Raw genomic sequence first — 14002 nt, 5'->3', positions numbered from 1 at the left:
TAAATTGATTCTTAATTTTGTATTATTTTCACACATTTTTTACTTTGAATTGAATATAAGTAAGTTTTTTTTATTTACCTTTTTTTTACAATACGAGTTGTACAAAAAGTTGCATAATTCGGCAAATGAAATGAGCCCACTACAAGTCGTGATAATACAAATGACTTCGAACACTCGTGAATAGTAAAATAGATTAGGTAAAATGGCACAGTGTAGCATTTGAGGAAAGTAAATTATATTAGATTGGATTATTAATGATAGACATTAGGGCGGGTCGATTTAAAAATCGCTCATTACTCTGTGAAAATCGTATTCTAGGGATCAAAATAAGAAACTTTGCCGAAGGAACCATACCTCTAAAACGAATTCTGATGTCCCCCAATTTGGGTCGAACGAAAAATCCCACTTTGACCCATTTAGAGTGCTCCAATCGTGTCCAAATGTATGACCGACCCCCACTAACTTTGGACGGCCGATCCACCCATGCCAGTGGCACACTTCCCTGGGGAGTTCCCCATACAATCATTTCAAAATATCACCATTTTTGGCCTTTACATGAGAAAAGAATCAGAATTCGTTTCAGAGGTATGGTTCCTTCGGCAAAGTTTCTTATTTTGATCCCTAGAATATGATTTTCACAGAGCAATGGACGTTTTTTTGCCTCCGACCTGGCCTAATAGACATGCTGCTAATATCTTTTAGAGAATTAGTTAAAACATTCGGTAAGAAGTGGAATTAATAGATCACATCGGTATGTGTATCACACAAAATTCAAAAAAAAAAAGAAACGAAGCTTTGCACTTTCCTGCTGACTGCCACCCAGATAAGGTTTACTTTGCAGTATTGAGAGACGTCATTTGGAAGTTTAAAATATTGTATGCTAAATCCGGTGAATATGGTGGTTGTTCAATGAAATTTGTCGAGTTTTGAGTCAAAAAAGTGTTCACAATATGAGCCTTGTGAGACGGTGCCTTATCATGGTGCAAGATCCATGAGTTTTCTTTCCACAAATTGGGCCGTTTCCTACGCATATTCTCTCTCAAACATCGCACAACTTCCAAATAATATTCTTTATTTACAGTAGAACCATTTGGAATGAATTTCGAGAGCACAACACCATGATAATCAAAGAACTTTCCAGACTTTCACTTTTGGCCGACTTTGATGTGGGTTTTTGGGTTTCGGCTCATGTGGAGTGCCATTCAGCCGCCTGTTGACTGGTTTGCATGTCAAATTCATATACCCACGTCTTATCACCTGTTATGATGCGCTTGATAAACGTTGGGTCCTAATTCACTTGCTCAAGCATGTCATCAGCCACCTTCTTCCGATGAATTTTTTGAGAGAAATTCAACTCTCTTGGAACGAGTCGAGCAGCCTCGCGTTTCATGCGCAATTGATGCTGGAAAATGTTGCGAATTGATTCGTGACACACGCTAAGGTCACGAGCTACCTCCCTCAAACTTAAATGATGGGTTTTCCACCACCATTTCTTTGACTTTGTCGAGGTTTTCATCCGTTGAAGACGTTGATGGGCGACCAGATCGAGACCAATCTTCCACGACTTCTCGGCCCTCTGCGAAAGCCTTATACCACTCGTAGGCTAGTGTTTTTGTTAAAGCCCATTCGCCATAGACTTCTGATATAATTAAATGCCAAAAACAAGCTAATTGACAGATCACGCTCAAACTCTGTGACGCTATAGAGGACAGTTGGGCCAACATCCAAGCAAAAAAAAAATTACGCATATGTGATAATGCGCGGTTTTTAAGGGGACAGATATCTGAAAAATTTCGAAAAAATTTTTTTTTTCATAACATATTAATATAATATAATCCTTTAAGAATATGTCAAAAAAATTTTAGAACGTAAATTTAAGTATTTTTATATTATAGATCGTCAACCGAGACGACTCTATTCTTTGCGTTCGAGCGGAAACTTTAGACGCGTTTTTCTCAAAACTATATTTTTCGAATTGGCGTACACGATAACTCGAAAGGTTATTGACCGATCTCTCTGAAATTTTGCACACTTCTTTTTTATGATATTACTTTCTATGTGAATGAACAATTCGAAAATTTTTCGAAAAAATAATTTTTTCGAAGCAAAAATAGTAGGAAAATTCGCCCCAAAATAAAATTTTTTTTATGGATTTTATTCCGCGAAATTCTTTTTTCATTTGTTTTAAACAAAAGAATTTTTGGTTTTTTGTATTCAGGTCACTGGCTCTGGTGCTACAATGCCCGCCGATTGAGAAGCCCCGCTGCGACCTTCCTGGAAGAATTGAGTGTACATCCGCCATTTTAAATGATTAAAAAAAAAAAAATGTATATAATTTTAATATATGAATAAACTGTTTGCCAATTTTGAAAAAAATATATTGACTTCTTCATTTTAAATAATTTTAATGAAAATCAGGGAAAATATGGCCGTTTACAGGTATTTGTCCCCTTAAATGAACAATCCCCGAAATTTTTTTGACTGAATCTATTTTTCAATTACACAGGCCGACAAAATTTAACCAACATTCAGACCCAGAAACCAGACTATATATTTCCGAAGGTTTATGATGCGCTGAATCCAAATCTGGCCTCAGAATTGCTCTATTAGTTTGAGTTTTCGAGATATCCTAACCTAAAAGTGCAAAAAACCCCATTTTTGCCCATATTTGAGGTTATGTAGCCTTGCAGATGTTTTCTTTCACCAAAATTAAAGGATGGCATCTTTAAATACAATCCTTCTTTTTTCAAATGGCGTTTTGTTTGCTCAAATATCATTTTTTTTCGCAGAGATATCGCATTTTGAAATTTTCATGTTTCGAAATTTTCCTACACCTGAAAATCGATTAAGATAACATAGACATGATATATTCGATTACTAATTTTCTTGAATTGAGTCTTATTTTTCTTAAAATTTTGTCTCACACCATAAGTGTGCTGACTCACCACATCCCTACACTATCTAACCTTTGGGTACCGAGTCACACACAGCCCTAACCCCTAGAAACCACCCCTATCATACCGCGAGCAGGCTAACCCACATAACCGCAAGCAGGCTTTCCCACAAACTCCAAATTTACATACTATTAATCCATATATTTCAGGCCCTCAAACCCAAGAAAATTAGTAAGCGACTATATCATGTCTATGTTATCTTAATCGATTTTCAGGTGTAGGAAAATTTCGAAACATGAAAATTTCAAAATGCGATATCTCTGCGAAAAAAAATGATATTTGAGCAAACAAAACGCCATTTGAAAAAAGAAGGATTGTATTTAAAGATGCCATCCTTTAATTTTGGTGAAAGAAAACATCTGCAAGGCTACATAACCTCAAATATGGGCAAAAATGGGGTTTTTTGCACTTTTAGGTTAGGATATCTCGAAAACTCAAACTAATAAATTAATTTTAGTTATCAATCCGAATTTTGCATAGACAGAGAAGCAGATATTAGTTTAAATTATTTCGGATACTTTTCCTTGTAGACTAGTGTTATTATTCACTACCATTTGAATTCTCCATTGAAGTAAAGTATTAACTCGAAATATGCATTCTGGTGTTTAAAATTTTATTTTGACTTATCCGATCTCCTACGACTGAACACTGTAGGAGTAGTCGTGACTACGAAACTCAAATGAGTTCTTTGCTACGGGTATTAAAAAGAGTACAGCCAGTGTAAGCGAATCATTAATTTCAAACAGTAAACAACAGAAAGTAGACAGCATGCAAAAGTGAGTTATAGAAAATCCTTAAGGAAATCTTTAAATTTAAATTATTGACTTGCGCCAATATAGGACAATCCTTGCAATCATCGCCTTGACCCTCTGTGGTCTCGCTAATGCACAAGTAAATTCTGGTGGCGCCTGCCCAAATCTGCCAGTGCAGAGCTGTTTAAGCATAAAAGCAGTAAGTAAAAGTGCACTGTTGCGTGCATCTATCAAATGTGAAGTTAATATTTTCAATTTGTGACACAGTATGCGGGCTTCTGGTACGAATACGCCAGGTATCCTGCTGCTTTCGAGGGCAATGGCACGTGTGTGACCTTAACGTACACGAAAAAAAATCAAAATGAAATGAGTATATTGGGTACAATGATTGATCCGTCGTAAGTAATTCATTTGAAAGCTATACAAATATTTATATACGAGTATATTTGCCTTTTGCATAAAATGTAGTATGTCCTCTTGCGGGTGTTAATTTCAATTTTGACATTTTTTCCCCATTTAAATATTTTTGCGCTGCAGTACCAACAAAACACTCAGTCTTTTGAGTGATGCCAAGCAAATTTCGAATGCCAAATTTAATGTTACCACCAAAGTGGCTACCAGATCTCCTCCCAGCCTGTGGGTTTTGTCTACCGATTACGATAACTACGGTATTAATTACGCCTGCCTACCCGCTAGTGGCGACTCACATGACAGTAAGTAAAATTGTAGATTAAGTGCTAAATGTTTTAGCATTCACTGCTGCCATATTTCTGATTTTCCACAGCGTTTCTTTCGATCATAACCCGCTCACCGACACCCTCTGCTGCCACTGTTGCGAAGGCTAGAAATGTTTTACGATCAATTGGATTTTCTCTCGCGCCAATGACTGTTACGGATCAAAGCAATTGCTAAGCAGCAGTTTCTGATAATTGCCAAAAATGCAATCAAATGGTTTACAGTTTAAACGATAAATTATTAAGTGGAGACAGGTGATGTAACTTTTCAAAGTGCACTTCGATGTTCTCGTTAAAAAAAATAAATAAATAATGGCATTGAAATATAGTTCGGTGCAATTTTTAAACAATCAGTTCGAGGTATTCTCTTTTTGTGTTGCCATTTAGAGCCTGATGGTACCAAGATTTGCCGTGCTCTCACAAATAAAATGTAGAGTTGTTTACGACTTCCACGCATTACCAGCGTAAAGTTCTGTTCCTCACCACTTGACTGCATTAATGGCTTTCGCACAACGAAAAAGTAAGTAATTGTCAATAAATATTAGCTCACAGGTAATTTTTTTAGATGGAAAGCAAATTGTAATTTAACATAAAGCCATGACTTGAACAGTCTTGTTAATTTTTCAAAACACAATTTCAGCTGGCAGAAGGGCCTGGAGTGGGGAGCGAAAAACTTTGAGCCGTGATTTACTTTACTGTTTTTTGTACTTTTACGTTATTTCCATTGCTGCTCAAAGTACAATCAGGTTAAAGGAGGTTGGCCTTTGGAGGCAAATCTGTCAAGGGGCATGATAGCATTTTTTTGGCAGTTAACACCGTATTTCTCTGAACATCGTATGGATCCCTCTACCCGCAAACTGGGCTTTGAAATTCGAAATGAAAATGCTGATGAGCTTGCCAGGAAGTTGGCGACTGAATTGGTCTCAGAGGCCTCCTACCCGTTCATCGGCATCCCCCCCAACTTTTGTTAAATGAGAAACGCAGAACTTATTTCTTAGGAAAGCGCAGAACAGATGGCGCTCGTGTGCAATTTCGAAAATCATTTGGCCCTAGTACAATACGCGAAGAGGCAGAAAGTTCTGAGTACTCCACGCCATTCAATTCTCAAACTCGTAGCTCTGTCTGCCGGTCATTGGACGATCGGCACACTTGCCGAAAAGCTGGGTTTACCATTTAATCCCCATTGCAGATCTATAGGGATCTTTCAGAGAAGGAGACTGTTGGGCACTTTGCCTGTAATCGTCCGTATTTGACAGCTAAACGATTAAGGTCGCTGGGAGCTCCTTTCATCGATGGCTGGGACAGTGCGCCAACCTAAGTCCCATCAACCTTCTCCGCTCTGGTTTGCTGTAGATATCTGCCCATCGGAGGTCTCATAATGGTATCGAAACGGCGCTTTCGTAGTACTTGGGGAGTGCCAGACTAGTATTTTAACCATTTCACCTAGCTACCTACCTTCCTCTTCTTAATTTGCGCGGTAACCGCTTTTGCGAGATTGGCCGAGTTTAACAAAGCCCGCCTGTCGTTTCATTCTCATGCTAACCGGTGCCAGTTGGACACACCAAGTGAAGCCAAGTCCTTCTTCTCCTGACCTTTCCAATGTAGAGGAGGTTTTCCTCTTCCTCTGCTACCACCAGCTGGTATCGCACCGAATACTTTCAGAGCCGGAGCATTTGTATCCATTCGGACGACATGACCCAGCCAGCGTAGGCGCTAGATCTTTATTCGCTGCGCTATGTATATGTCGTCGTAAAGCTCATACAGCTCATCGTTCCATCGTCTGCGATATTCGCCTTTGCCAACGTGCAAAGGTCCAAAAATCTTACGCAGAATCTTTCTCTCGAACACTCCAAGCGTCGCTTCATCGGATGCTGTCATCGTCCACGCTTCTGCGCCATACGTTAGGACGGGCATGATGAGAGTCTTGTAAAGTGTTAGTTTTGTTTGTCGTGAGAGGATTTTACTACTCATTTGCCTACTTAGTCCAAAGTAACACTTGTTGGCAAGATAGATTCTACGTTAGATTTCAAGGCTGTCTTTATTATCGGTGTTGATTGATGCTAGTTCCTAGACAAATCGAGTCTCTTAAAATATCGAAATCATAACTGTCAACAGTGACGTAGGTGCCGATACGCGAATGCGCCGACTGTTTATTTGATGACACGAGGTATTTCGATTTGTCTTCGACTGTCTTTGACTATCATTAGCCTTTTAAGTCCTGTCACCAGGATATTGTTTCTTCTAGCTTCCATCAATTTCGATCAATGGCCTAGTTGAGTGCCACATTCCTTCGGCGTTTGACGGACACTTAAAACAGACGAGGAAGAGAGAAATTCGTTTTCGTGGGAGTTGTTCATAGCCGTAGAAGAAATAGTAGAATTCTAAAAGTCTTGAAGCTCACAAGAAAACCAATCCACAGATATGACCAACATAGTATTTTATAGAATTACGTACTTTTATACTTTATGTTCTAAATACTTAAAAGTATTATTATTCAAAGAAACAGTCTGTACCGTAATATTGTTGCGGTTTTATGAACTTTTTATGTTCGTTTATTGTTTGCTAAGCAAAATAAATTTCATAACAACACTCCAGCCAGCATAAAAGTGACATAAATACAGCGTGGAATGCATAATAAAGTGCACAAGTGGAGGCATAGCTGCTCAGCGTACTCTCGCATAGCTAAGAGGGGATGTGGGAAATTTAAGTACTTGAGTATAAATAAATGTTGCAATTCCGTGTGGATTCTTAATTTACGACTTTTTTAAGTTCATATGGTTAGTAATTCTTGCGACCAAAAGCTAAGCGATTTTTAAATTTCTTTTGAGCCTGTTCGTCTTTTGGTCTACGCAAGCTTCGAAATGGTTAAACCGATTTTGACGGGATACTCACAGACAGGAACTTTACTTTAATTCGAAAATATTATTCGCTAGGTGGCTCTGGAGTCACGATCCGTTTAAGTTCAAAGTCAGATTATATTTTAGTTAGGTAGGTAGGTGTGCCGCCAATTAAGAAGAAGAAGGTAGGTGTACCAGTCTGGCACTCCCCAAGTAGCACTAAAGCGCCGTTTTGATACCATTTTGAGACCTCCAACGGGCAGATATCTACAGCCAACCCAAGGACTTGATGTAATGGGTAAGGTTGAAGGGATTTGAAGGTTGAAGCATTGTTGCAGGTTATCGAAGAAAGGATCACCCAGTGATCTTAATTGTCTAGTAGCCAACCCCGAACATTTACAGAGAAAGTGCTCAACAGTTTCCTTCTCTGCAAGGTCCCACAGTTTCTGTAATGGACATTAAATGGTAAGCCCAGCTTTTCCGCATGTGTGCCGATCTTCCAATGAAATTGGAAATTAAATGAGGTGTAGTCCAAGGGGAGACTCGGCCGAACCCAATAAACTCTGGGCAGAAGAAAAAGAAGAAATCAAGGTTTTATGGGAGTAGTTCAATAGTGAAGCTTTCATTGAATTATCGATTTTTTTCTTACGAGGTTTCATGTGTATTAAAAGGATTATCCCTTTAGCAGCTCATTGCGTACGTCACTGTAGCAAACATTATGCGTAAGTTATGCTAAATTTATGCGTGAGTCGTTGCATGACTACATTCACACATAGAAAAAACATACATACATTTTTGCATTCCTCCTTCCAAGCAAAAGGTAGGCGCACTGAAAATCTCCCCAAGTCGGTTGCATCCGCAGCAGAAGAAGCAGTGGCTCTTTGATATTGGGGTCATATGCAAAAAGCCCAAACAAATGGAATCAAATTCTCATGCAGCATATGATAATATTATGCGTATAGGCTTAAGAAATATGTATAAATAAAATAAATTCACTTAAAATGCCCGCGCACTGGCACAGTTTGAGGCCAGACACAATGAGTTGGCCTGCAAAAAATTTAATGCTGCAAGTTAGCAAGTTTTATTCATAAAATAAAATGCGTCTCTGCCTGCCAACAAAAGCCAAGTTAACATTTCAATCTTGCAGCAAAGCCTGTGCTGCCTCAACTCCCTCCCTAAGCGAGATGCAACTTGTTTGGACTTCCGCCGAAAATATCGATTACCATACACTGATTTTCTCTTTGTTTTGTTATTTGAATTTATGCCTAGGCATCTCTGGCCGACCTAGCCAAACCCTTGCCTTTAGCCAAAATAAACAGTTGCGACAACAAATACTTATATGTGTGAGTTTAAGTGTAGGCAGTAGTATACATGGAATCTCTACCATTTATCCAACCTGGCTGTCTACTTGCCTGTCAGTCAGTTTGAATTTATCAATGCCCTTGGTTATTCATCAAGCGCATATCTAAATTATTCAAATGGAAATTGCACGAGGAGCACCTATACACATACACACACATGCGCGCACATACAAACAATCCACCTAAGTAAGTACGAAGAAGGCATTTAGTCTTCATGGATTTCTTAAATTCCATTGATGCTCTTGAAAGCTTCTGAATACAATGGAAATCTGGGCTACTGTCTGAATTGAGGTTTAAATATCCAAAATTTACGAGCTGTCCTCTTATGAATGCTGCACATAGCACAGCAAGAAAATATTTCTAAGACGTTTCAGGCTTCGGCAACGTAATTGGAAGGTGTGAAATGTGTAAGTGTTGCGGTGAGGTGTAAACATCTTAATCCTTGTGCATATGTGTTAGTGGATAAATAAGTTTTATGCTGCATTAAGTACCTAAATAAAACTTCACACTAAATAATAGAGCAAAAAATCGGAATATTTTTGCAAAAAACATGGCACATAATTCATGTAAGTAATGCAAAACAGTTTAAATTATTTCAATACGACGCCTGAGTTTAGGCTTGATTAGAGCAGGCTGCTTTACGAATTGAGCATTCCGAGCCTACAAAAGCTTTTTGTTGTGTTCAAGGAAGAAGAATTTGCTCAAAGCTGTTTTTATTCATCTCTTAGTCCCACACAGGTTTCCCATTTTTCTCTGCATTATCTTCCCATATTGGACGGCGGCCGCCGTAGCCGAATGGGTTGGTGCGTGATTACCATTGGGAATTCACAGAGAGGTCGTTGGTTCGAATCTCGGTGAAAGCAAAATTAATAAAATCATTTTTCTAATAGCGGTCGCCCCTCGGCAGGCAATGGCAAACCTCCGAGTGTATTTCTGCCATGAAAAAGCTCCTCATAAAAATATCTGCCGTTCGGAGTCGGCTTGAAACTGTAGGTCCCTCCATTTGTGGAACAACATCGAGACGCACACCACAAAAAGGAGGAGTAGCTCTGCCAAACACCTAACAGAAGTGTACGGGCTAATTATTTATTTATTTTTATTGGATTCACTTTCCTTTTTTTGGGAGTTTTATTATTATTAAAAGTACTTTTTGAAATATTTTTCATACAAAAATGTCATATAACGGTGTCTTTTAACTATCAATTTACCTGTTTTTTTGGCGAACTCGGGTAGCGTAACCAAGCAGAGTTATTTAGCCTTAAGCCATAAGCCTTCAAACCTGCCGAAGTGCTGTGCCTACAGATAGTAACTGCTGAGTAGACTACACATTTTTTCCTCAACTCAGCAGATCCTTTAGAAATTATTGTGTGAGGGTTTAAAGTGAAGTGAAACAGTGCTTACTAGTGAAACAATATTCTATCAGCATCTCCGCGAGGATCTTATTCCGATTTGCAAACTAGATTAGGTGCTCCATATTTTTCTCATCGATTGAACTCCTTACTGTCCACGTATCCTCGTTTACGAAGCTATTAATGCCGTTATATGTACCGACTCGGCTCTAGAAAGGTATTCGCAGATGCGCAACGGAAACTGGTACGAAATCCGACAAGGCAGAGGAGGTGGCATCTTTTACCGTCAATTGATGTTGCCAAGACGGCTGATAATAAGCTTACCCAAATTGGTGCACAAAATATCCATTATGGCATAGGCTGTGAAGCAGACCGGATAATTTTTCTGAAATCAAAGGTCATCCAAGTCCACATCTTCAAATTTCGTCGATAAAAATCGTTAAGCGTGCTTCTGAGGACGCATTGCGCTTTCAACGATCGCATGCCGGTTTTCTCTGATACGACAGTTTTGCTTATTAAAATAGGCGCCGAGATCAAAATGTTTTACATCTGAAAATGAGATCTTAACTTCTTTTCAGAGAAAGTGTTCAAATGGAGCGTAGCTTGTGGTCTCTAGGTAAATCGTTTGATAACGGAGCTCGTCGTATTGGCAAGGAAATATAAAATACCTAGAGCTCAACTCTTTTTCCTTCATTGATGGTCGCAGATAGGGTGAATTACCTGGGACTAATTCTTGATAGCGAATGCATCATTAAAGAGAAGATTAGCAAGGTACCAGTCGCCTTGTATGAATGCAAGGCCGCTTTAGCCAAATTTGGGATTCTCGCCTAAAGTTAAATTCCAGTTATATTACCCAATTATGAAGTCAATTTTGTTGTATTGAGTCCTTGTCTGGTGGAACTCGTTGGAGTGAACGATGTTAAGAAGTTGGATAAGGTCCAAAGGTCTGGCTAAAAGTAACGAGGCAAAAGCAGGACTTAAGCTACGGACACTTTAGTATACTTAGAAACATTGAGTTCATTCCCGAGGTGATTCAATATTGCACATCCTCGCTGGGTCGGAGTAGTGCGCAGTGTTTGGAGACAGGGCATTGCAATCATGTTTATGAATGGCTCGAAATTGGACGGAAGGGTTGGAAGGGTTAAGCTTAAGTTCAAGCTATTGGACCACTGTACCGTTTTCCAAACGGAGGTAGGCGCCGTCAGGCGGAGTTTACTCCGACAGTCAAGCAGCAATTAGAACCCTGGGCTCGTGGTTGGACATCTCCCTCGATTGTCTACGAATACTTGGATATTAGGCTAATTTCGGTTCTTAGCTGGAAATTACTGGGCAGTTGAACTAACAAGGCAGATCACCCTCGAGTTAGCTTACACGCGAAATGAGAGAACTGGGTTCCCTTGAAAACTGTGGTATGCTCTTGGAGAAATGAACTTCGCGTCAACTCAGTGATCGTGCGATCTTTCTGGCCACAGATAGGTCGAAAGCGCTTAAGGGGTTATATACCTTGTGGTCCGGTGAAATTAGCGAAAGTTGGGTTTTTTTTAAAGATATGTAGCAATAATTTTATTGTATAAAAGTTTTTATTATTGGATATTACAATGTTTAAAGAAAAAAAAAAGGCTTTGTTTGTGTAAAAATATTTAAAAATGGCGGAGTTATGGCGTTTTCCCCCAAGACCCTTTTTTTGGAAGAGGCTTGCGGTGGACGCGATTCAAGTCCACCAAGTCAACTGAAATCAAAAAATCGAAAAGATTTCATTAGTATAGGGTTATATCTTCTTAGTGAACGATAAATATATTTAATATTTTGATTTTTGTGAAAATAGGAACATGTTTTTAAAAAACTCCACTTCTACAGTCCTAAAATTGGCATTAAAAAATTCATATCTGCAAAATAAAAATTTATACATAAAAAGTTGATCGTTCACTAAGAGGCGACATCAATTGCGAACAATTTAAAAAAAAAATTATAAAAATCGGTTGAATACTTTTTTTGCAATCGCGTCCACCGCAAAAGCATTTTTGGAAAAACACGTTTTTGAGATAATCGCGTTTAAAGTTTCAAGCGCCGCATGAGGCCGTACGCTCAGGACGTGACGACGCACAATTTATAACGCTGTAACTTTCGATCTATTGCTCAGATCTCTATGAAATTTTTGGAAAATGTTCTCAAGGGATTGTACTTTACGATAAAGAAATAAAATTTATTTTGATTTTTTTGAAAAACACAAGGTATATAACCCCTTAAGAGAACTTCTACGACTAACAAATCCGCAGCTTTCGAATTTTGTGGGCATCCTTACCGAGCATTGTCCGTTAGGTATCCATGAGGAGCAGCTGCCTGGAGCATGAAGTGGAATCATTCCGGATTACGAATCAGACACATTGGCTCTCACTTTTTTGCTACACCTGCCGATATGGCAGATTTAGATATCACACACTTGGTGAATTTCATCAGTAGCTTGAAGCGGTTAACGCAATTGTAATTAGCCACCATTTGGTCTTCATCTTCCTTTAAGCCAAATACCCGTCTTCCGTATTTGCCACTCTGTTCTGTTCTCCCCCCTCTGGTTTCCTCTGTTTGATATTAGAATCTACGAATTCGATTCTTTGTCCAAGTGGGCTCCTTCATGAGCAGCCATTTAACGTAACCCAATATAGAAGTCAGACATAAACAAAAACAACATTGAGGTCGGTCAAGAATGCTGCAGAACTGCAAAGTGTTTTGTGACAAGTCCGAACAGAAAACTGTCAAACTTTCTACTAAAACTCAGAAGGAAAGACGTTCGGTTGATGGTCGGTATCATTACAGGACACAACCCATGGGGCCTGCATATGACCACCATTGGAATCATTGAGGACCCAATATGGCTGTCATGCTTGGCGGAGGCGGATAGCACTGAGCACTTCCTCTGTGAGTGTCCTGTCTTTGCTAGAGCACCGCTACGAGTTTTGGGGTCCGATGTCATGAGAATGAGTAATATTCGTTCTCCTAAACTGGAGGATATTTACAGATTTGCCAAAGAATCTAGAAAATTCTCACAGGACTAACTATCTGTATCTCTGCCTCTATTCTTTCCTATCTCTCTCTCTGATACTTTTCTCCTTCCCTCCTTGACTATCTACCCCTTTTCCAGAGCTTTAAATACAATGGGCTTTTTAGCCTGAGTATTTTAGGAGTCACCAAATCTCCTGGTGCTCCTTGGCTCGACATTTTCAAATTTCAATGCATTGTGATTAAAGACACGCCTTTTTTATGCTGGAAAAGGCCTTCCTAGATTAACTAGATTCCAAATATAAAAAAACCCTGATCAGATCGGAACATTCTGTACAAAGTTATTAGTCTACATACATATCGCACCCTAAATACAAAAGGGTCACAACTCAAAATGTACTTCTGCTCAAATATGAACGAGACGTTATCAATAAAACGGTCCGCGGATGACATATGGCAAAAATAAATTTTTTGTTTTTTGGTAGGACTGTTTTAAGCTTACATGGCAAATTTCAGCGTGATATGTCACATAGTTTGTTTTCTGTGCTACTGTAAACAAGTCAAGCTCGAGTGTGGAAAGTTTTGAGTTGTGCCTCTTTTGTATTGTATTTAGGGTGCGATATGTAAGTAAGTATAAGTTATTAATCTGCATACATTTGGGGAGTTTATTTTGCAAAATGTAGAGATGTGAGTATTTATTTTTCCAAAGGAGGAATAGTAAATTAAATTATAACAAAAAAATAAAGTAGAATAAAACAAAACATCAGCTAATATTTCAATCTCCAAAAGCAGTAGCTTTTTCCAAGCAGAGGTCTTCGCGATCCTGCAGGCGTACGGAATGCTTAAGAATCGTTGCTGGGAGAGAGCCATTCGTAAATATCTTTTCCTATAGTCAAGCTGCGATCAAGGCCCTGTCGTCGCTCTTTCGTTTGCCAGGAAATGCTCTACAGAACCGGTTTCAGTGGTCCCCATGTCCTTGATCATTGTTAAAGAGAAACTGCCCAATTTCTTTCTTAAATAA

General features: G+C 39.0%; 1 protein-coding gene across 1 annotated transcript; it reads left to right on the top strand.

The window, feature by feature from the left end:
* The first annotated feature begins 3692 nt into the window (after window positions 1-3692).
* LOC128856438 (apolipoprotein D-like) lies at window positions 3693-4781 on the top strand. The gene is made up of 5 exons (XM_054091741.1): window positions 3693-3730; window positions 3794-3905; window positions 3974-4104; window positions 4244-4419; window positions 4491-4781. Exons 1-5 carry the CDS (start codon window positions 3723-3725, stop codon window positions 4616-4618), a joined length of 555 nt encoding a protein of 184 aa, XP_053947716.1. The 5' UTR covers window positions 3693-3722; the 3' UTR covers window positions 4619-4781.
* Window positions 4782-14002: the final 9221 nt, after the last annotated feature.

This window comes from Anastrepha ludens, chromosome 3 (genome assembly GCF_028408465.1).
Source record: "Anastrepha ludens isolate Willacy chromosome 3, idAnaLude1.1, whole genome shotgun sequence".
In the NCBI taxonomy this organism is placed as follows: domain Eukaryota; kingdom Metazoa; phylum Arthropoda; class Insecta; order Diptera; family Tephritidae; genus Anastrepha; species Anastrepha ludens.
The sequence above is the reverse complement of the archived record's forward strand: the minus strand, read 5'-3'. Positions and strand labels throughout refer to the sequence as shown.